The sequence below is a fragment of the Diceros bicornis genome, chromosome 26 (genome assembly GCF_020826845.1).
Source record: "Diceros bicornis minor isolate mBicDic1 chromosome 26, mDicBic1.mat.cur, whole genome shotgun sequence".
NCBI classification, from domain to species: Eukaryota; Metazoa; Chordata; class Mammalia; order Perissodactyla; family Rhinocerotidae; genus Diceros; species Diceros bicornis.
Window position 1 is genome coordinate 19,932,131 of NC_080765.1, and position 22,990 is coordinate 19,955,120.

General features: G+C 50.1%; 1 protein-coding gene across 2 annotated transcripts; it reads left to right on the forward strand.

Moving 5' to 3' along the window:
* Window positions 1-3,474: 3,474 nt before the first annotated feature.
* ASL (argininosuccinate lyase) lies at window positions 3,475-13,155 on the forward strand. Of its 2 annotated transcripts, XM_058569501.1 has the most exons (17): window positions 3,475-3,504; window positions 3,705-3,759; window positions 6,828-7,022; window positions 7,420-7,503; window positions 7,749-7,805; window positions 7,949-8,046; window positions 9,263-9,340; window positions 9,423-9,500; window positions 9,934-9,986; window positions 10,336-10,398; window positions 10,586-10,700; window positions 10,875-10,959; window positions 11,072-11,131; window positions 11,388-11,471; window positions 12,309-12,389; window positions 12,507-12,613; window positions 12,717-13,155. In XM_058569501.1, the coding sequence occupies exons 2-17, from the start codon at window positions 3,748-3,750 to the stop codon at window positions 12,859-12,861; spliced, it is 1,395 nt and encodes a 464-aa protein (XP_058425484.1). In that variant the 5' UTR covers window positions 3,475-3,504; window positions 3,705-3,747; the 3' UTR covers window positions 12,862-13,155. The 2 variants fall into 2 exon arrangements, with proteins under 2 accessions (XP_058425484.1, XP_058425483.1); XM_058569500.1 differs by lacking the exon at window positions 3,475-3,504 and having other exon boundaries at window positions 3,560-3,759.
* The last annotated feature ends 9,835 nt before the right edge of the window (window positions 13,156-22,990 follow it).

The following is a 22,990-nucleotide window of genomic DNA, read 5'->3' on the forward strand; positions in this document are numbered from 1 at the left end:
AGTATTTAACTCATTTGCATTTAATGTAATTATTGATATAGTTGTTTAAGTCTATCAACGTGCTATTTTTTTTCTATCTGTACTTGTGTCCTTTATTCCTGACTTCTAATTCCATTTTATCTCCTCTATTGGGTTTTTTTTTTTTTTTTGCTGAGGAAGACTGGCCCTGAGCTAACATCCGCCCATCTTCCTCTACTTTATATGGGACGCCGCCACAGCATGGCTTGCCAAGCGGTACGTCAGTGCACGCCTGTAATCCGAACCGGCAAACCCTGGGCCACTGCAGTGGAGCGCGCGCACTTAACCACTTGCACCACCGGGCCGGCCCCTCTATTGGGTTTTTAGATGTACCTTTTTTTGGTGGTTGCTCTAAGGATTACAATATGAATCCTTAACCTATCCCAGTTTGCCCTGAGTTAATATTACACCTCTTCATGTAAAACGTAAGAACCTTACAACAGTATAATTCTTTAGTATCCTCTTCCACTTTGTTATAAAACTAACAATACATTGTTATTATTTTTAGTTTAAATAATCATTTGTCTTTTTTTTTTATAATTTTATTTATTTATTTTTCCCCCCAAAGCCCCAGTAGATAGTTGTATGTCATAGCTGCACATCCTTCTAGTTGCTGTATGTGGGACGCGGCCTCAGCATGGCTGGAGAAGTGGTGCGTCGGTGCGCGCCCAGGACCCGAACCCGGGCCACCAGCAGCAGAGCGCGCCCACCTAACCGCTAAGCCACGGGGCCGGCCCAATAGTCATTTGTCTTTAAAGAAATTAAGATGAGAAAGAAAAAAAGTCATCTATACATAGTTACCTTTTCTGGTGTTTTTTATTCCTTTCTGTAGACCCAAGCTTCCATTTGATGTCATTTCCCTTCAGCTTGAAGAACTTCCTTAGCTTTTCCTGTAGTCTGGGTCTCCTGGCAATGAATTTGGGCACTTGTCATTTTAATAAGGCTTGAGACTTGGATCCAATCCCAGCTACCATTTCTTTTGTGTTATAGGATTCAGACAACCCTAGCAATTCCCTGGGAATGGACTCACCCCAGTCCCCAAACCCCAGAAACCCTATCCTGGTAGTCTGAAGGGGAACTGTGTCTGATGGTGATCAAAAAGATCTCTGAGAATGAGGCACCTGCAACTGCTTCCCACAGTGGCCCAGAGCCCAGTCTTCCTTCCAGTTATGCTCCCACATGGACCGTAGGGTCCACCTGAATCTCCCACTTGGGGCATGAGTGGCTAGACTGTTGTAAGGGCTGAATGTTGCCTCTTTTTTTCCCTCCCCAAAGCCCCAGTACATGGTTATATATCCTAGTTGTAAGTCCTTCTAGTTCTTCTATGTGAGCTGCTGCCACAGCATGGCAACTGACAGATGGGTGGTGTGGTTCTGCAACCAGGAAAGGAATCTGGGCCACCAAAGCGGTGAGAGCGCTGAACTTTAACCACTAGGTCATCAGAGCTGGCTCTGAGTTTTGCCTCCTGAAGGCCTGAGACAGTCACCTTTCAGAGCCCTTTTCTGACCTCTCTATGGATTACAGGCAGCAGAGGGTGGCCTCCTGGTAATTAGAGATGACCTGTCCCTCCTGCCCATCTTCCCTGCGCTGGTAACAGACTGGCCACTGGCAGCCATACTTCTCTGAGCCTCTCTCAGCCTCCCTGAGGTTTTACTCAGGAGCCTCAACTTTTTCAGAGGGGACTTGGCTACTCTGCTCCCATGAGTCTTTAATGCCAAGGATGTTTCCTCATGATCAAAGGTCACGTCCACTTTAGTGTCTACTGTGAGGGCCTTAGCTGCAGACTCCTTTGATTTGTCTGGGGCTTTCTCTTCACAAGCCTTTATGCCACCTCCTTGTCTTCCTCCTTCTCCTGAGTTCCCTTCCCCAACCCTGCAGTGGCCTCCACACAGGCCAAGCTTGCTATTTGCTGCAAGCAAACCTGGGGTGACAGTCTCTCTTCTGTCATGTGGTACAGTGTGGGCAGCTAGACTGTCCCCTTCTAACTGGGTGCCCATAGGCACATTCTCTAACCCCTGACCCCTTGCAGCTTCAGTTTCTTCATCTGTAAACAGAACTGTTGTGAAGATGAAATGAGATTAATCGTGTGAAGGCTTTAGTGCAGAGCCTGGCACCTGGTGAGTTACCAATGCTGGCTATTGTGGTTGTCAAACATCTTCCCCAGCTCCCTTTCCAGCCTCAATTCATTTGCTAAAAGGCTTGACCCTTGTATGTTGCTGGATATTCAGAAATGTGATCTCGTGTTTGCAAAGTACCACTGGCTTTCACGCTTGGCCTCCCAGGAAGTGATGCCAGCCCTCTGACGCTGGCAGGTAGATCCCAGGGACTTGCCACCACACTCTCTCAGTTTTCAGCACCACATGGCTCACAGCTTGTCTCTAGTGGCCTGCTGCAGCCCAGTTCTGGGGCTTCCGTGGGAGAAGACAGGAGAGAGCTAGGGGTCACAGAGATAAAGTGAACGAGGCCTTGCTTCCAAGGAGCTCACATTTGGGTGGGAGAGAAAACCCAGAAGCCACGACTACAATGCCCCCATTTCAGGGCAAGACTGCTAGATGCTCCTACAGGATCCCACAGGAGCCTGGAGCTGGACACCTGGACCAGCTGGGAGTCTCCCCGACACTGACGATGCTTGGCTAGAATACCGATGGACGAATGGGAGTAGCAAGACAGACACTGAGGGAAGAGCATTTAAGAAGGCTTGAAATAGCCTGAAAATTCTAGAAACTCCAAGTAATTCCACTCTTTAGTGAGGGCTGAAAACCTTCAACCCACAAGGCATCCCAGCCATTGGTCTCTTCTTCTCCCCTCCATTCCATTCTCAATACTGTTGCCAGATTTATTTTTCTAAAAAAATTTTGGCTCTGCCAATTTTAAAATCATAGGGAGTCATAGGGGCTCCCTATGACATACAGGACCAAAACCAAACTTTCCCTGGATGTCAAAGCCCTTCACAATCTTGCCCCAACCTACTTCTCACCTTTCCTCCCCATCCTCATCTAGGAGCCCCTAACCCTTTGTTACAGCCACCCTAACGGTTTCTTGTTCTCCAAGCAGGACATTGACATTCTGGCCTCCCGGCTTTTGCCCGGCTGCTCTCATGTTTGTTGAATGAATGAATGATCGGGCATGCCTTTTCACCTTACATATCTTGTGAGCCCGCTAGGCCTGGCCCGATGTCTTCGCCTCTACCTCTAGCCCGGTCTCAGTGCCCGGTGCAGTCTGCTGCCTTCACCGCTGGCGCCCAGGTACCGCCCTCACTGTCCCCTACTCCCGCCCGGGAGCGGCTCGGCCCGAAGCCGGGCCGGAGACGGCCCCGCCCAGAGCCGGGGTTGGACGGCGGAGGCAACGCCCACCTCGCCGGCCGCCTGGGATTGGTGCGGCCGCCGCCAGGAGGCGGGGGCAGGGCCGGGCCGCTGCTGACGCTCTCCGGGCCAGACACGCCCCGCCGGGTGGCTGGCGGGAGACGGGCCGCGCGGCCGGGCGGTGGTAAGCGTGCGACAGCGGGACGGGCGGGACGCGGGGCAGCGGAGGACGCCGAGGACCGAGGCGCGCGCGCTGGGCGCTGCCCACGTCGGCCTCCCCACGGGCTGCGCTCGGCCAAGCGCCGTGCCCCAACCCGGAGCACACCCGCCCGGGGGACCCCGCCCGGGGGCCCAGAAGGTTGTCATTCCCGTCCTGTCTTCCAGACGCGGAGGACCGAGGCTCCCGGAAGACGAGGAACCGACCAACATGGCATCAGAGGCGAGTGGGACCTCGGGGTCTTCCGAGACTCCAGACAAGGGGGAGGGGCGCCCTGGGGCTAGCCAGAGCGGTGACCTGCTCCGGGATCTCCCCGTGCCACACCTGTCGCCGCAGCCCTCCTGGCGATTGTCCTCGCTGGCTCCCGGCCGTGGGTACCCCCTGGCGCACCTGCCAGAGCCCGGAAGAGATCTTTGCCCAGGCTTCCTGTTGTCCCCATCATCGTCTGCTTTCCCCCCTCAACCCCTTCCCAGGTGGCCTGTGTGGCAAACTCACCAACCCACACTGCTGGCGTAGGTGGCCCTGACCTGGCCTGACCTGACAGTGCTCCCGGGGTGGGGTGGGAAGGGTGCTGCCCACGCATTCAGGCCCCTCACCTCTTCCTTCCTTCTTCCCCTGTGTCCTCCCCTCAGTCCCCACCCCCTGGCCCTCTCCTGTTGTAGCAATTGTCTCTGTGCAGCAGAGTCCACACGACTCTGTGTGGAAAGAGCTAGGAGGTAGGGGACAGTGCCACAGTGGCCCCAGTGCCCGGTGGCTTCCTGTCTCACTGGCCTCTCTTCCTTAGAGCCAGAGGAGTCCTGGTTCTCTTTCTGACTACTGAGTGGCAGGAGTCCAAGGCACAGGTTCCTATCCTTGGGCCTCAGTTGATTTATCTGGCAAATGGGGATAATAATAGCTGTCTGCTTCCCTCTGTAAGGTGCTGGATCATGAGGTCATTGCTTTGAACCCCTCAGGTAAAAGGGGCTGTGGGCTTGATGCCAGCGAAGGAACCCTGGGCCTGGGAAGCAGGAGGTCTGGGTTCCAGTCCCTTCTGGCCCTCCTTAGCTCGCAAGTCACTTCCTCTCTCTGGGCCTCAGTTTGTTCATCTGAATAAACAAGATCAGAATGCTTGCTCTGCCAGCTTCTGGGTCCCGGCGGAGGGCTGGGGCAGGGCCTGGACTTTGGATCCAAACAGGCTTGGTTTCTGAAGCAGTCACTCGACCTCCCTAAACATCTTTCCTCATTCGTAAAATAGGGGTGACCGTGCCCACCTCATAGGAGAGTGTAATAGCGTATGTAGAATGCCTCACACAGGGCCAAGCAACAGTAGGTGCTCAAGAAATGGCTAATGATACTAGCAGTATCAACACTGGCATTTCCCTTGTGCATTCTAAATTGGCTGTTGCTCCTTCATCCCAGCCCAAGCCAAGGCCGGTGCCCCCTTGCCCCAAAGGGCTCATTCTGGGCCTCCCCCTCTCCTCAGTGTCCAGGTGGTGGCACCTCACTCTGACATCCTCCTGTGGTCCTTTTAAGCCTGCCAGCGGCGTGGGAGCTAGGCCCCAAGGCAGAGTGATTTGCTTTCAGGAGACCAGGTCGCCAGGTGACCTCTGCTTGCCCCAGGCCATTCTGTGGGTTGGCACTAATTGGTTTGGCTGCAGCCCAGCTTCTTAGGTAGTTGTTGTTATTACTAACAACCCAGACAGGGAGTCCAGGGGCCTGTTGCAGGAGGCGGTGCCAGGCCCCTCCCCATCCTGACTGGCTGGCCCTAGCCCTCTAGCCCCAGTGGTCAGGACCGGGGCCCCACGTGGGATTTTGCTGCAGATCTAGGCTGGGTGGGGCAGCAGAGGGGCAGGTCCAGCTCAAAAGGCTGAGGGGGGTGGAGGCTGCATCTGCAGGGCAGAGTCCTCTGGGAGCCAAGGCTATTGGGCACTGAGGGGTCAGCTCACAGCCTGGGGCCAGAGCATGGTGGCAGCCCCCTGTGGTGCACACAGGAACCAAGCTAAGACACACCCCGGCCCCGGCAGTCCTCTGCCCCTTCCTTAGTAACACCTAGAATTTACTGAGTCCTTGTTGAGTGCCAGGCACTGTGCTGTGTATGTACTTAGCAAATTTTGTCTAATTGAATGCTATTAGATGGGTACTGTTATTATCCCTGTCTTATGGAGGGGCAACCCTGAGGCTTAGAGAGGTTATATAACATGCCTACAGTCAGGTGGCTAACAGTGTGGTCCCGGACATTGCAGGGGGACAGAGGAGAATATATGTCCCCAGTGGCCATTATAAACCCCCTCTCCACAGAAAAGATGCCAGTGAAGTAACATGCCCACCTCTACCCCGGCACACTCTCCTCCCAGTCCTTGGCTCTCTGGGCGCCTGGGCTGCTCCTCAGGGGTTCAGCACCCCCTGCCCCATCTGTCCCACGCCCTGGCTTATGCCCTCTTTCACAACAGAGGTGTCTGCGTCATCCCTCCGCCCTTGGCTCCTGGGGGGCAGAGGGTCACCTAGTGACCTCCTAGAAGGCCAGTAATAAGGGATGTCAGAGGTGCTCTCCCAAGGAGTGGAGGGGTTGGAACTTTAGGCCGCACTCCAAGCTATGGGAGGGACATGCAGGTAACTTGAGCCTGATGGGGCCCTTAGGAGCCTCCTTGCCTGTCCCGACAGCAAAAATTCAGGACAGCAGAGCTGGCAGAGAGGCCCCGGTGGAATGTGGGGTTTAGAGTGTGGGTTCTGACTTCAGACTGCTAGGCTACAGTCCTGGCTTTCCACACCCAGCGAGGGCAAGCTACATAACTGCTCTGTGCCTCTCAGCTTCCCCTCTCTGTAGTGCAATAGGATCGGTCCCTACTTCAGAGGGTTGCTGTCGGTGCATGCCGAGCAGTTAGAACGGTGCCTGGCACACAGTGAGAATGCAATATATGTTAGCCAGGATTATTAGCATTGTCATTGGTACATCAGAGCTGGATTCAAACTCTGGATTCCAGAGTGGCTCCTCACCTTGGTCAGTGGCAAGAAAGGTACCAGAAATTCTGCTTTGGTCTCGGGGTGCCTTGTACCCTGCCACTATCTCCCTGGAGTGCTGTCACATGGTGGGCAAGAATCCTAACTTCAGTGTCCAGCCTTGTTCCCACAGACACTCCCTGAGTGGCTTTGGGCAAGTTCCTGACCCTCTCTGAGCCTCAGTTGCCTTATCTAGCCAGTGAACATAATCCTGCCCACTGCCATCAGACTTGATAACTCTCCTGAGGGCCCTTTGTGAGAGGTACTGTTCTCGAGGTGGGGAGGAGATTAATTGTTCCTGCTTTCCTGGCCAGAGTGGGAAGCTGTGGGGTGGCCGGTTTGTGGGTGCAGTGGACCCCATCATGGAGAAGTTCAACTCGTCCATCACCTATGACCGGCACCTGTGGGAGGCGGACGTGCAGGGCAGCAAGGCCTACAGCCGGGGCCTGGAGAAAGCGGGGCTCCTCACCAAGGCTGAGATGGACCAGATACTCCACGGCCTGGACAAGGTACTCCCACACCCTAAGGCCCACCCTAGGGCCCCGCCCTCTGGCCCTGGCTCCCACCAAATTCCCGAGTGCAAGTTTCAGTGTCATCCCAAGCCTGTCATTTCCCTTCGTGGTGATTATACACCTAGAGAGGTGCCCTTTAACCATGTGCTGTGCTCACCGTCTCTCTCCATCCTTAGTGTCCCCATGGCCCCATGGCTCATGGGCAAAGGTGCACTGGGCTTGAGATGCTCCCTCAGGGGTGGGGGCTACACAGGCCCCCTCTGTGGAGCAGTCCCACGACTCAGCTCCTGTACAGGGACAGTCAGTGATCAGGTGAGGGTGGGACTAGGGCCAGGGCCCTCTTGCTGCCGATGCCTGCCCACCTGACCCCCGGGGTTGATGCCATCTGCTACAGGTGGCTGAGGAGTGGGCCCAGGGCACCTTCAAACTAAACCCCAATGATGAGGACATCCACACGGCCAACGAGCGGCGTCTGAAGGTACGACCTCTGCCTGCGGCCCTGGCCTCTGCTCTCTGCCTCGTGCTGGGCCACTTTGAACATAAGCACCATCCTTCTGTTCCCTTCCTCATTGGCAGAGTGCAGGCGAGACCTCAGAACAGGGGGCCTCAGCAGAGATGGCAGAGACTTGGGCAGGACCAGGGGGCCCTAGGGTAGGGAGGGAGGGCCACAGGGCTGGGGACGAAGCATGCCCTGCCTGGGCTGACCCCACCCTCCACCCCCAGGAGCTCATCGGAGAAACCGCAGGGAAGCTGCATACAGGACGGAGTCGAAACGACCAGGTGCCACCAGCCCCTCTGCCCCCACCCTGTGCCTTCCCAACCTTGGGGATCCCAGGCGGCGGAGTTAGGGCTCAGCAGCAGTCCTGGCTCCCCAGGGAAGCAACACATCTGCATCCCTGAGTGCCACTTCCTCCTCCCCATAGGTGGTCACAGACCTCAGGCTGTGGATGCGGCACAGCTGCTCAACACTCTCTGCCCTCCTCTGGGAGCTCATCAGAACCATGGTGGACCGGGCAGAGGCGTGAGTCCCCTGGGGACACCCCAGTGGCAGAGAGGGGCATGAGGGTAGCCAGGATCTCCTCACCCCTGAGACAGGCAGCCTGAACACAGACCTAGGTGACAGGGGTGATGAGGGTTGAAGAGTCAGGCCCTGGGGTATGGGGGGTGGGGGTGGGGGTCCTGGAACTCCTGCACTGAGTGAAGCAGAGCAGCCAGGAGTGGGGCATTTTTTGCAGCACCCCCCACCCCCCATGCCAGCATGGCTCAGCAGGCAGGGCGAGGTCACTCTGGGGATTCATGGGCAGGAGGCTAAGGCCCTAGGCAGATGCCCTGAAGCCTGAAGAAAGGGGCTGGCTGTGCCTGCGGCACCAGAGTCACTCCTCAGCCTGCCTGTGCCCCACGTCCCCCTTCCCCGCCCAGCATGGCTGGCAAAGGATAGAGCCAAAGGCTGCTCCAGCGGCATCACCCCAAGCCTTGGCTTCCGTGACCTGGCTGCTGAGAAGTCCCTATTTGGTGTCAGAGACAGGGTTGACCCCTCCTCTTCCCCAACGCCCCGTGACCCCTGTTTCAGGGCCCTCACCATCTGGGGGAAAACAAGGGCACAAGCACTGTCACCCGGGGGGGGCTGGGAGGAGTAGGAGTGACGCTAATGAGCACTGAGTTTCTTTTTTTGGGGTGATGAAAATGTTCTCAACTTGATGTGGTGATGGTTGTACACTAAAATGTATACTTTAAATGGGTGAATTGTATGTGAATTGTATTTCAATAAAGCTGTTTATTAAAAACAAACAAACCAGAACCATCACCCACAGCACCTCTGCCCCGCCTACTTTAAAGTGCCCCCAACTATTCTGGGGTCCTCAGGAGCTTCTCGTGTGCTCGCAAATTCGGCCTCCCAGTCCTCCTCCCCTGCTCTGGCCCTGCTCAGATCAGCTGCTGAGGTGCAGAGGCCCAAGCTGAGGGTGTAACCTTGCTGGGTCCTGGCCAAAGCTCGCCCCCTGGAGGCCCCACGGCCCTGGCCCAGTCCTGGGATCGCACTGCCCACTTCTGGTCTCTTTTCCCTAGGATGTGTTTGTCCCCAGGAGATCACATGGCCCCCATGCAGGAAGATCCTTGGTAGAGCCTGCCCTGCTCTTTCCTGGAGGGGTCCAGGCCTGCAGGGTCCCAGGTGTCACAGGCAGGCCTCACCTGAACCTCTTGAGCCCCTCAGGCCCCCTGACCCTACTCTTCCCCCACAGGGAACGTGACATCCTCTTCCCGGGGTACACACACCTGCAGAGGGCTCAGCCCATCCGCTGGAGCCACTGGATCCTGAGGTGAGTGAGGTGAGATGCAGGGGCCGTGATGGAAGGGAAGGGCCCAGGCCGCCCTGATCCTCCTGCCCCTGGCTTCCCACAGCCATGCCGTGGCGCTGACCAGAGACTCGGAGAGGCTGCTGGAGGTGCAGAAGCGGATCAACGTTCTGCCCCTGGGGAGGTGAGTGAGGCCCCAGTGCTCCAAGGGTGGGAGGCGGGGGGTTTCTGCCACATAGTTAGCATGGCCCTTGGGGATCGACAGAAGTGGGGGAGCCAGGAAGGACGGGGACAGAAAACCAGGTAACCGGCCTGCCTGTCCAGAGCCTCCCACACAGGTGGGAGGGGGACCCTGCCTGGACCCCCAGCTCTAAGATGGGGACAACCAAGCTAGTCAGTATGTCAGGGCAGGGCCAGAGCTCTCCAGAGAGGCTCCGGAGAGGCCAGCCAGCTGCCCATAGCCTGCCATATCCCCTGCACGGGGACAAGTGTCTGGCGTCCACGCTGACTGGGCCACAGCCCTGGCAACCAGGGCCCGGCTCTGGGTGTACATGTGTGTATGTGCCAGGCCCGGCCTGCTGGGAGCCCTCGTCACTCAGAATCCCCTGTCCCTGCAGCGGGGCCATTGCAGGCAATCCTCTGGGTGTGGACCGGGAGCTGCTCCGAGCAGGTGAGGCGCCCTGCCCTTCCTCCCCAGGGAGATCACCCTCGGCACTCGCCATGTCCTGCAGATATACACTTAGAGAGGGCAGGGGTCTGGGTGAAACCCTCGTTTATTATGGACACCGAGGCTAGAGGCAAGGGAAGGCCTGTGGATGGGAGCATGGTGCTGGAGAGACTCAGGGCTCCCACTGCCCTCCTGGGACCTGTCCAAGAGACCTCCCCCCACCTCTGCCACTCCCTACTGCTCCTCCCTGAAAAGGGGCTTGGGGGTGGCTGGGCCCCTGGTTTGGGTAGAAGAGGCCCCTGCTTGCCCTCCAGCCCAGCCCTGTTGCCTTCCCCTTTTCTCCCTGGTCCAGAACTGAACTTTGGGGCCATCAGTCTCAACAGCATGGATGCTACCAGTGAGCGAGACTTTGTGGGTGAGTCCTGGGGCCAGCCCGCTCATCCTCCAGGCCCCTGCACTGTCTCTCACCTTTGTCCCCCAGCCCTGGCTCCTCTCCAGCCTCCTCGCACCCCTTTATGGTCCACCTGGAGCTTCTCCAGGCTGAATGAGGAGGAAGAGAGGCCTGGTGACCAGACAGCCTGCTCTCCCTTCCCTCCCACAAGCTGAGTTCCTGTTCTGGGCTTCACTGTGCATGACCCATCTCAGCAGGATGGCTGAGGATCTCATCCTCTACGGCACCAAGGAATTCAGCTTTGTGCAGCTCTCGGACGCCTACAGGTAAGGCTGCGTCCTGCCCTGTCCCAGCTCTGCACCCACCAGCTTGGCTTCCTTCCTCCCCGCCCCACTCCCTGGGCAGACCTGGACTGTGTGCTGCTGGACCTGCCCTGCCCTCGCCTGCAGACCAGCCAAGGGGCAGGGGAGCCCCTTCAGCCCCAGCCTCTCTCCTCCCAGCACCGGAAGCAGCCTGATGCCCCAGAAGAAAAACCCAGACAGCCTGGAGCTGATCCGGAGCAAGGCGGGGCGAGTGTTTGGGCGGGTGAGCAGGGCAGGGAGTGGGGGCAAGGCCTCTGGGCTGACCTGGAGGGTCTTGAGAGAACTTCCAGGACAGGCTCCGAGGTCCAGCCTCCTGAGCTTCACTCTTCCCTCAGTGTGCTGGGCTCCTGATGACACTGAAGGGACTTCCGAGCACCTACAACAAGGACTTACAGGTGTGAGGCTGGGGGTGGTGGACCCACCTGCATATACGCCACATACCGGTTCTCAGGGCCCTGACATGCCCAAGCAGGGGCCCACGGAATTGCCACCTCCCTTCCTGTACACCCTGCCCTTGACAGCCCTGAGAGCTCTCGCCTCTCCCTCGGTGCAGGGTGTGCGAGGTGCTGAGTGGTCCCATTGGAAGGCAGTGGGGATGCCTCAGTGGGGGCGGGGCTGCTGGGCCCTCACCTCTTGCCCTGTGCCTCCCAGGAGGACAAGGAAGCCGTGTTTGAAGTGTCAGACACCATGAGCGCCGTCCTCCAAGTGGCCACTGGCGTCATCTCTACGCTGCAGGCAAGACATTCCTCTTCTCCCCAGGCCCCTAAACTCTGGAGTGGGCGTGCCAGGAGGGTGATCTTGTGAGGAAGCGAGGGTGGGCGATCCAGAAGACCTGGGGCAGGGGGAGGGAGGGATGTGCTTGTTCCTGCCCCTGGGAACAGTGACGGGACAAAATTTAAGCTGCTTCAGTAGAATGGAAGTGGATTAGACTCAAGGAGTCCCATCAGATTTCTTTTTTAAACATTTATTTTGGGAAATTTCAGTATACAACAGTTGCGAGAATGTATAATGAACCCGCATGTTCATAAGTTGAAGCCAGCTTCAGCAATAATTAAGTCATGGCCATTCTTACTTTGGCTATCTTTACCCACTCCCCTCCTCCCTCCCCCTGTTATTTTTGAGCAAATCCCCATCATCATATCATTTCATTCCCATATAGTTTAGGATGTGTCTCTAAAGCAGTGGTTCTCAAAGTGTGGTCCCAAGACCAGCAGCACCAGCATCACCTGAGAACTTGATAGAAATGCAATCTTGGGCCCCACTCCAGGACTACTGAATCAGAGACTCTAGGGGCCCAGTGATTTGTATTTGTAATAAACCCTCCAGGTGGTTCTGATGTGTGCTAAAGATAAGGACTCTGAAAAAGTAAAGGCAACCCCAGTAGCACACCTAAAAATTATCAATATTTGTAAAAAGATGGCTCAAGCAGAGAAAGCAGAACAGGGTGGGTAAGAGCGGATCTGCCCAAGGCAGGGGACATCCTGGCTGAAGGGTAGGCCTTGTGCCTGGGGCTGGCGGCTTCAGGCCCCCGAGTCCCCAGGACCCATTGCGCCCCTGGCCTGCGTCCCCCAGATTAACCGTGAGAACATGGCGCGGGCTCTCAGTCCTGACATGCTGGCCACTGACCTTGCCTACTACCTGGTCCGCAAAGGGGTAAGTGTGGGGCGGCTGGGGCGGAGAAGCCAGGGGAGGAGGATGTCCCCCAGGCCGGGGGTGGGGGTGTCAGGGAGGGCGTGGGCATCAGCGCCGCCTCCGCCCCGGCGCCCGCAGATGCCGTTCCGCCAGGCCCACGAGGCCTCCGGGAAAGCCGTGTTCATGGCCGAGACCAAGGGGGTCGCCCTCAACCAGCTGTCGCTGCAGGAGCTGCAGACCATCAGGTGCGGCCCCTCCCCTCCCTCTGCTGCCTCCCAGGAGGCGAGCCCCGGCTCCTGAGGCCCGGGTGGCCCTGCTGCCCTGGCCCATCTCCTCCTTTCCCCCCAGCCCCCTCTTCTCGGGCGACGTGAGCCGCGTGTGGGACTACGGGCACAGCGTGGAGCAGTACGCGGCCCTGGGTGGCACGGCGCGCTCCAGTGTCGACTGGCAGATCGGCCAGGTGCGAGCACTGCTGCGGGCACAGCAGGCCTAGAGCCTTCCCCACCCCGCGCCCGAATAAAGTGGGTCCAGGAGAGGCTGCTATGTGTTTCCTGCCCAGCCTGTCTCCCTCAGCTGTGGGCTTTCCGGGGTCTGTTGAGCAGGCAGTGGGGGCATGAAGGAAGTGGAGGAACTGGGCAGTGATGGTGAGAGTTGCTGATGGGGAGGGGAGGAGGAGATTGTGTCTCATCAGAGCCTCTGCCCCATGCAGGCCCCACCCCCTTCGAGCCATCACAGTGACCTCCTACCTTGGGTATCTTGGCAGGACTGGCCCCCTTGGAGCCCTGGTGTGACCTGATGGTTGGTGTAACCTGATTGGTTAACCCAATCAGTCCCTGTCCATCCCCCTTCCTTCCAGTGTCCCCTAGGCTCTCTCTGCTTACATTCTCCTCTTGCTTAGCCCTCCCTTCCCTGGACCATCAGGCACCATTACAGTGTGTCCTGTGCCCTCACAAAGGGGATGAGCTATTTGGTGGTAAAGTCAGTCATCCAGCTAGTGTGTGATGCCGGGCACTAGGTGAGCGTCACACACAGGTGAAGAAGACGCCTCCTCCACCCAATGGAGTAATGTACAGTTAAATTCCCAGGTGCTAACCATGAAGTGAGGGCCACAGACAGGTGGTGCCTGGAGGGGGCCTGCCCTGTGCTGCAGTCAAGGGAGAGTTGGTCACATTGAGTATGCAATGGGCCTGAGGCCAGGCCTGATACATGGTAAGTGTTCAATAGCAGTAAGCCAGTGGAGAACTCTTCTACACAAATCTCACCGCAATCCTGATAAGAAATGTCTGAAATTTACATTTTATTAACAACAAAGATAAATAAGCTAAATTCAAGGAAGAATGAATAACCATTCCAAGGGATTCTAGGAGCAATGAAAAGACTTTGTGAACGAAAGAACCAAAACTCCAGCAGTGGTGACACAACCCCAAATTTCAAAAAGGGTCAAAACTATGGGTCACAGACAGAATCTTCTAGAGTAGTGGTTCTCAGAGTGTGGTTCTTGGCCATTATCATCATCATCATCATCTGGGAACTCATAAAAATGCAAACTTTTGGGCCCCAATAGGGCCTACTAAATCAGATTCGGGGGTGAGGGGGGCCAGCGATCTGTTTTAACAAGTCCTTCAGGTGATTCTGATGTGCACTCAAGTTTGAGAATCACTGGTCTCTAGAACCTTCTTACACAAAGTTGCTGCAGAGCAGCAACATCAACCTCACCTAGGTCCCACCCTGACCTACTGATTCAGAATCTGCAGTTTAACAAACTCCTGAGGTGCTTCTTGTGCACATTAGAGTCCGAAGTGCTGATCCAGGGGCCGGCACCACAGCATAGCGGTTAAGTGCGTGCACTCTGCTGCTGGCAGCCCGGGTTCGGATCCCGGGCGCACACTGACGCACTGCTTGTCGGGCCATGCTGTGGTGGCGTCCCACATAAAGTGGAGGAAGATGGGCACAGATGTTAGCTCAGGGCCAGTCTTCCTCAGCAAAAAGAGGAGGATGGGCTTTGGATGTTAGCTCAGGGCTGATCTTCCTCACAAAAATAAATAAATAAATAAAAGCATTGTTTAATAAAAAAAGAAGTGCTGATCCAGAGAATGCCTAAAATCTGGTCTCAGAAATGAGGGAGGGCCTTATGTCCATCAAACAGCAGATAGGATTAAAATAGTGATTGTCATACATATGACACAGGGAGGACTGGAATAAAGGAAAGAAAGAAGGTGCTGTGAGTGCCTCCTCTAGCACTTCCATCAATGGGCACACCCCAATGTTAAGTGAGAACTCTGTTTTCAGACAATCCTGTTAAAGGTTCTTCCTTAACTAAACTAGAATCAGCCTTCCAGTGCTTCCCACCCATGAGCTGGCCATGTATAGTCTGACCTGACCAGAAGGAATGAGCCTCTCCTAGCTCAGAGAGAGCAAGAGTTTTGTATAGCTTTTCTCCAGACTCTGCCCGTACATGACTGAGCTACTCCTCATGTCTGCCTCTTTTGTTCTGCTACCAACTGGCTTAATTTTTTCCTATTGTCTACTTTTGGTTTTTAATCTCAGTGGCTATTTACACCAAAGCTCAGTCTGACCTTGCACTGGTTTCCTATTGCTGCTGTAACAAATTACCCAAACTTAGTGGCTTAAAACAACATAAACATTATCTTATAATTCATGAAGTCAGAAGTCTGAAATGGGTTTTACTGAGATGAAATCAAGTGTCAGCAGGGCCATACTTTTTCCAGACACTCTAGAGGAGAATCTGTTTCCTTGCCTTTTCCAGTTTCTAGAGGCCACCTACATTCCTTGGCTTATGGCCCCTTCCTCCATCTTCAAGACTAGCAGTGTAACATCTTCAGATCTCTCTCTGACTCTGACCCTCTGCTTCTGTTGCCATATCTCCATTTTCTGACTAACCTTTCTCTTATAAGGACCCTTCCCTGTGATTACATTGGATCCACCTGGATAAACCAAGATACTCTCCTCATCTCATAATCGTTAACTTAATCACACCTGCAAAGTCCCTTTTACCGTGTTAGGTAACATATTCACAAGTTCTGGGGATTATGACATGGATGTCTTTGGGGGATCATTATTCAGCCTACTACATTTTGCTCTCTGTCTCTCAAAGATTCATGTCCATCCCACATGCAAAATACATTCACTCCATCCCAAGGTCCCTCAAAGACTCAACCTGCTATAGCATCAAGTTAAAAAATCTCATCAACTCAAAAGCCCATATCTCATCATCTAAATCATCTAAATTAGTTATGAGTGAGACTCTGGATGTGATCCATCCTGGGGCAAAATTCCTCTCTATCCATGAACCTGTGAAACTCATATGATTGGTGAGGATTAAATGAGTTCACACATATAACCTCAAGAAACAAATTATCTACTCCCAAAATACAATTCTGGTTTAGGCAGAGGATAACAGTTATGGACATTTCAATTTAAAGAGGAAAAAATGGAGGAAAAAAGGAGTCACTGGTTCCAAGCAATTTTTAAATTCAACCTAGTAATCTCTATTAGGTTTCAAGGCCTGGGAATAATTCTCCATGGCTTTCAGCTGTCTCCTCTGGGCCTGTACCACCACTCTCAGAGTCATCATTCCTTTTTTTGAAGAGTAGCACATGTTTGTAGCTGAGTAACACATAAGCATATCAACCTGTTTCCTGCCTGCAAAATTTTGAGAGAACCTTAAGAGCCTTCTTTAATTTTTTCCTCTCTCTGTTCCTTTTAGTCCTTGCTGGCCGTGTTTTTGCTGATATAATGTCCTCAAGAACTTTGCGGGTCTCCTGTGTATGTCACAGGTGTTTACTTCATTAGACAAGATATTTCTCCATAGATCTTCCCTGGATAATCCCATCTCTATTTCTGGCCTCTGCTGAGATCTCTGAGGGGATCCATGAGTCACATGCCAGATCTCTTCAAAGAACACTCAATGACAGAACACTCTGGCTTTTTGATCCTTTGCAGGCACTAGCAAAAGGTTGTCCAAACAGACCCCAGGCTTTCTGTCTAAAGCATGTTTTCTGACAGTAAGTCTCCTAACCTTAGCATCTTTTGCAATCTAGACAGGCTGAGAATTTCCCAAATCATCAAGTCCTGGTTTCTTTTTGCTTACCAGTTCTTACCTCAATTTATCTTTCTTCCTGCATTTTATACCCTTAGCTGCAAGGGATACTGAGAAAGCAAGTGCCTGGCAAAAGGGAATGAGGTTGTCTTATTGGTTCTTGTACTGAACTTTAATCATCCCTTGGGGATTGAGGCAGGGCCCGCTTCACTGAGCCTGTTGTCTTCTGAACAGAATTAGGGTCTATAACTAAGGAAGAAGAGAGGGGTCAATGGCTGTTGGTTTAGTAGCCAATGGTGTCCACAAGTGATTACTGTCCTGCTATTGAAGCCCCGAGATCACATTGACATGTTTGGCAGCCACCAAGTTGGAAGACTCCAAGTCAACAAAGCTCCAGAGGTTTGTTCCCCATGAGTACTATGGAACTATCTCATCCTATAATCTGTAGTTATCTGAAAAAGTGCAAACTAAAATTTTCCCTTGTAGAATTCATCCGGTGAAAGTTGACTTGGTTCTCTGACTCCTGCACATTTGATCAGGAGTTCATCTACTTTTCTCATCTGAAATCAATAAAAATGATGAGGGCTGTGGCTGAAGCCCTGTGGCATACAATATGGAACCTCTCCCAGTTTACCTTTAATTGGCATTTTTGGGACATGTTTGCTCAACCAATTATGATCATACTCAGTAATGCTGTCATCCGCTCTATATTTTTCCAAAAATAGGTCATAAAAGAGTTTTTCAAATATCTGGCTGAAATCCAGACAGCTTCTGTTAGAGCATTCCCTCACCCAAGTCTAAAAGGGATCAAGGATGTTTTCAAAAAGGGGAATGATGGGGCCAGCCCCGTGGCGTAGTGCTTAAGGGCACGCGCTCCGCTGCTGGCGGCTTGGGTTCCAATCCTGGGCACGCACTGACACACCTCTTGTCAGGCCATGCTGTAGCGGTGTCCCACATAAAGTGGAGGAAGATGGGCACAGATGTTAGCTCAGGGCTAGTCTTCCTCAGCAAAAAGAGGAGGATTGGCATGGATGTTAGCTCAGGGCTGATCTTCCTCACAAAAAAAAAAAGGGAATGAAGTTATATTTATAGAATTTATATTTAGGTGAAACTATACTGAGTCGTAGTATCTACCAATTCATTTTCTAAGTGCATATTATCCATTCCTTTTATTCATTCATTCTTAATTTTTTATAACAGCTTTATTGAGCTATAATGTATATGCCATAAAACACACTCTTTTAAAGTGTTCAGTTTAATGGTTTTTAGTATGTTCACAGAGTCGTGCAATTATCACTACAATCAATTTTAGAACATTTCATCATCCCAAAAAGAAGCCCATAAGAAACTTTTATGCTTCAAAGGAAGTGAAAAGACTTCCACAGAATGGGAGAAAATATTTGTAAATCATACACCTGATAAGATTCTAGTATCCATAATATAAAAAGAACTCTTACATCTCAACAATAAAAAGACAAATAACCCAATTAAAAATGGGCGAAGTATCTGGATAGACGTTTCTCCAGAGAAGATATACAAATGGCCAATAAGCACATGAAAATATGTTCAATACTATTAATGACTAGGGAAACGCAAGTCAAAATAAAAATGAGATAACACTTCATACCCACTGGGATGTGAGTTAATTTTTGTATATAGTGTGAGCAAAGGGTCCAACTTCATTCCTTTCTGTGTGGGAGCTCGTTTGTCTCATCACCACTTGTTGAAAAGCCTATTCATCCCCAGTTGAATTGTCTCGGCACCCTTGTCAAAAATCAATTGACCAGCATAAATGGGTGAATTGTACAGTATCTGAATTATAACTCAATAAAGCTGATACTTTCCCCAAAAATCAATTGACTATTTTATTTTTAACAAATAAGTATTTTCTACATGTGCTAGATGCTGTGCTGAATGCTCACTAGTCTACCTATAGTTTGTAGAATCCATCTTCTTACTTTTCTTGAAAACCTTCTTGTTCTTCCAGCCTTCCCTGGCTCACCAGCAGCCGCTACGTTGCCCACAGTCATTCTGTAAACTCATCAACTTGCTCTCAGTTACCTCAATCTCTTACCAACTCCTGTGGCCGTCTGAATGGGAGTCCAGATACTAGACTCTTATCAGGTGTATGATGTACAAATATTTTCTCCCATTCTGTGCAAGTTTGGGCCCATAAGCTCAGCCAAACATTCATTTTTTTTCACTTATTCTTGCTCAGCTTTCCCTGCCCTCTTCTGAGCAGCTAACTCAAAGATTTCACACCTTCTTTAAGCTTCCAACCTTATCTGAACATCTCCCCCAAGTCCCTAGAAATCTCTAATCTACTTTCTGTCTCTGTGGACTTGTCTAATTGGCATTTCATGTAAGTGGAATCATGTAATATGTGGCCTTTTGTGTCTGGCTTCTTTCACTTAGCGTGTTTTCAAGGTTCATCCATGTTGTATCAGAATTTCATTCTTCTTTATGGCTGCATAATACTCCATTGTATGGATATAGCACATTTGGTTTAACCATTCATAACTTGATGGGCATTAGGGTTGTTTCCACTTTTTGGCTACTGTAAATAATGCTGCTAAGAACAGTCATGTACAAATTTTTTTTTTTTAAAGATTTTATTTATTTATTTTTTTCCCCCCAAAGCCCCAGTAGATAGTTGTATGTCATAGCTGCACATCCATCTAGTTGCTGTATGTGGGACGCAGCCTCAGCGTGGCTGGAGAAGCAGTACATTGGTGCACGCCCGGGATCCGAACCCGGGCCGCCAGCAGCAGAGCGCACGCACTTAACCGCTAAGCCACGGGGCCGGCCCAGTCATGTACAAATTTGACAAAAACCTCTTAATAACTAAATCCCCTTCAGTTCTTTACCTACTTGACTTCTCTGAAGTTCCTGGCACTGCTGACCATTCCTTCAAGAAATCCTTTCTTTTCTTAAAAAAAAAAAAAAAAGCATAATATGCCATAGTTTAAAAAATAATAACAGCATATTAAAAGGATTGTATATCATGACCAAGTGGGATTTTCCCTTAGAATGCAAGGTTGGTTCAACATGTGAAAATCAATCAATGTAATATACCACATTAACAGGGGGAAGGAAAAAATCATATGAATATCTCAATTGATGCAGGAAAAGCATTTGGCAAAATTCAACACTCTTTTATGATAAAAACACTCAACAAACTAGGAATAGAAGGAAACTAACTCAACATAATAAAAGCCACATATGAAAAACCCACAGTGAACATTATACTCAATGGTGAAAGACAAAGTTTTTCCTCTAAGATCAGGAATAAGATAAGGATGCCTACTCTTGCCACTTCTATTCAACATAGTACTGGATGTCTTAACCAGAGCAATCAGTCAGGAAAAAGAAATAAAAGGCATCCACATTGGCAAAGAAGAAATAAAATTATCTGTTCACAGATGATATGATCATATATGTAGAAAACCCTAAAGTTTCCACAAAAAAATGTTACAACTAATGAACAAATTCAGCAAAGTAGCAAGATATGAAGCAACCCACACAAAAAATCAGTTGCATTTCTATACACTAAAAATGAACAATGCAAAAAACAATTCTATTTACAATAGCATCAAAAATAATAAAATACTTAGGAATTAACTTAACCAAAGAGGTGAAAGATTTGTACAATGAAAACTACAAAACATTGCTGAAAGAAGTTAAAGAAGATATCAATAAATGGAAAGGCATCCTGTGTTCATGGACCCTAAATGATCTACAAGTTTAATGCAATCCCTATCAAAATCCCCATGATGTTTTTAGCAGAAATAGAAAAACTCACTCTGAAATTCATATGGAATCCCAATGGATCCTGAATAGCCAAAACAATTCTGAAAAAGAACAAAATTGGAGGTCTCACACTTCCTAATTTCAAAACTTACTGCAAAGCTACAGTAATCAAAACAGTGTGGTACTGGCATAAAGACAGACATATAGACTAATGGAATAGAAAGCCCAGAAGTAAATGTGTGTGTATATGGTCCAGTGATTTTTGACCAGGGTGCCAAGACCATTCAATGGGAAAAGACAGTCTTTAATAAATGGTGCTGGAAAACTGGATATCCATATGTGAAAGAATGAAGTTGGATCCTTACTTAGCACCTTGTACAAAAATGAACTAAAATGGATCCATGACCTAAATGTAAGACCTAAAACTATAAAACTCTTAGAAGAAAACACAGGGGAAAAGCTGCATGACATGGGATTTGACAGTGATTTCTTGGATATGACACCAAAGGCATAGGCAACAAAGGAAAAAATAGACAAGTCGGACTTGATGAAAATTTAAAAATTTTGTGCATCAAAAGACACTAGCAGGGCTGGCCCAGTGGCGCAAGCGGTTGGGTGTGCGCACTCCGCTGCGGTGGCCCAGGGTTTGCCGGTTCAGATCCCGGGCGTGCGCCGACGCACCGCTTGTCAGGCCATGCTGTGGTGGCGTCCTGTGTAGAGTGGAGGAAGATGGGCATGGGTGTTGGCCCAGGGCCAGTCTTCCTCAGCAAAAAGAGGAGGATTGGCAGATGTTAGCTCAGCGCCAATCTTCTCCCCAAAAACAAAAGACACTAGCAACAGAATAAAAAGGCAACCCACAGAATGGGAGAAAATATTTGCAAATCATATATCTGATAAGGGATTAATATCCAGAATATATAAAGAACTCCTACAACTTAACTACAAAAAACAAACAACCTGATTCAAAAATGGGCAAAGGACTTGAATAGACATTTCTCCAAAGAAGATATACAAATGGGCAATATGCACGTGAAAAGATGCTCGACATCACTAATCAATAGGGAAATGCAAATCAAAACTACAATGAGATACCACTTCATACCTAGTAGGATGACTACTATCAAAGAACAGAAAATAGCTAGTGTTGACAAAAATGTGGAGAAATTGGAGCCCTTATGTACTACTAGTGGGAATATATAAGGACACCTGTCATTGGATTTAAGGCCCATCCTAATCCAGTATGACTTGATCTTAACTAATTACATCTACAAAGATCTTATTTCCAAATAAGGTCACTGTTATGGATTAAATTGTGTCACCCAAGAAAGATATTAGAAGAGAAAAGAAAAAAATCAATGAAACAATGAGTTGGTTCTTTGAAAAGATCAACAATGTTGACAAAGTTTTAGTTAGACTGTCTTAGTCCGTTTGGGTTGCTATCACAAAATACCACAGACTGGGTAGCTTATAAACAACAGAAATCTATTTCTCACAGTTCTAGAGGCTGGAAGTCCAAGATGAGGGTGCCTGCATGGTCAGGTGAGGGCCCTCCTCTGGTTCACAGACTTCTTGTTATATCATCACATCCACAAGGGGCCAGGAATGTCTCTGGAGCCTCTTTTATTGGGGCACAAATTCCATTCATGAGGGCAGAGCTAATCACCTCCCAAAGGCCCCACCTCCTAATACCCTCACATTTGGCATTAGAATATAACAAATGAATTTTTAGGGGACACAGACATTCAGACCATAGCATAGACTTACAAAGATCAAAGAGGGAAGGTGCAAATGACTAAAATCAGAAGTGATAATGGGGACATTATTACCAAGTTTATTGAGATAAAAAGGATTATAAGAGAATACTATGAACAACTGTACATCAACTAATTAGACAACCTAGAAGGAATGGACAAATTCCTTGAAATACACAAATTACCTAAACACAAATTACCTAGACTCAAGAATAAACAGAAAATCTCAACAGACCTATAACAAATAAAAAGATTGAATCAGTAATCAAAAACCTCCCAACAAAGAAAAGTCCTGGCCCAGATAGATTCACACGTGAATTCTACCATGCATTTAAAGAAGAATTAACACCGATCCTTCTCAAACTCTTCCAAAAAGTTGAAAAGGAGGAAGCACTTCCTAACTCATCCTATAAGGCCAGCATTGCCCTGATACCAAAGCCAGATAAAGAAATCACAAGAAAAGAAGATTACAGACCAATATCCCTTATATTAGATGCACAAATCCTAGACACGATATTAGCAAATTGAATTCAGCAACATTTTAAAAGAATTACTCACCATGACCAAGTGAGATTTATTCCAGGAATGCAAGAGTGGTTCAACATAAGAAAATCAATCAATGTAATACATCACATTAATAGAATGAAGGAAATAAAACCACATGATCATCTTAATTGGTGTAGGAAAGGCACTTGACAAAATCCAACTCCCTTTTATAATAAAAATCCTCAGAAAAATAGGAATAAAAGGAAAATTCCTCAACATGGTAAAGGCTATTTATGAAAAACCCACAGCTAACATCATACTGAAAGACTGAAAGCTTTCCCCTTAAGATCAGGAGCAAGACTAGGTTGCCTGCTTTTGCTGTTGCTCTTCAACATTGTACTGAAAGTTCTAGCCGGAGCAATTAGACAAGAAAAAGAAATAAAAGGTATCCAAATCGGAAAGAGGTAAAACTATATTCACAGATTCTACATTTAGAAAATCCCAAAGAATCCACAAGAAAACTACTAGAGTGGTACTTTGTTAGAGCAGCCCTAGAAAACTAATACAGTCACATT

Coding starts and splice junctions, on each gene's coding strand:
- ASL (XM_058569501.1), top strand. Junction 7,806..7,948: donor GACGGAGTCGAAACGACCAG/GTGCCACCAGCC, acceptor TCCTCCCCATAG/GTGGTCACAGACCTCAGGCT. Junction 9,987..10,335: donor CCGGGAGCTGCTCCGAGCAG/GTGAGGCGCCCT, acceptor TCCCTGGTCCAG/AACTGAACTTTGGGGCCATC.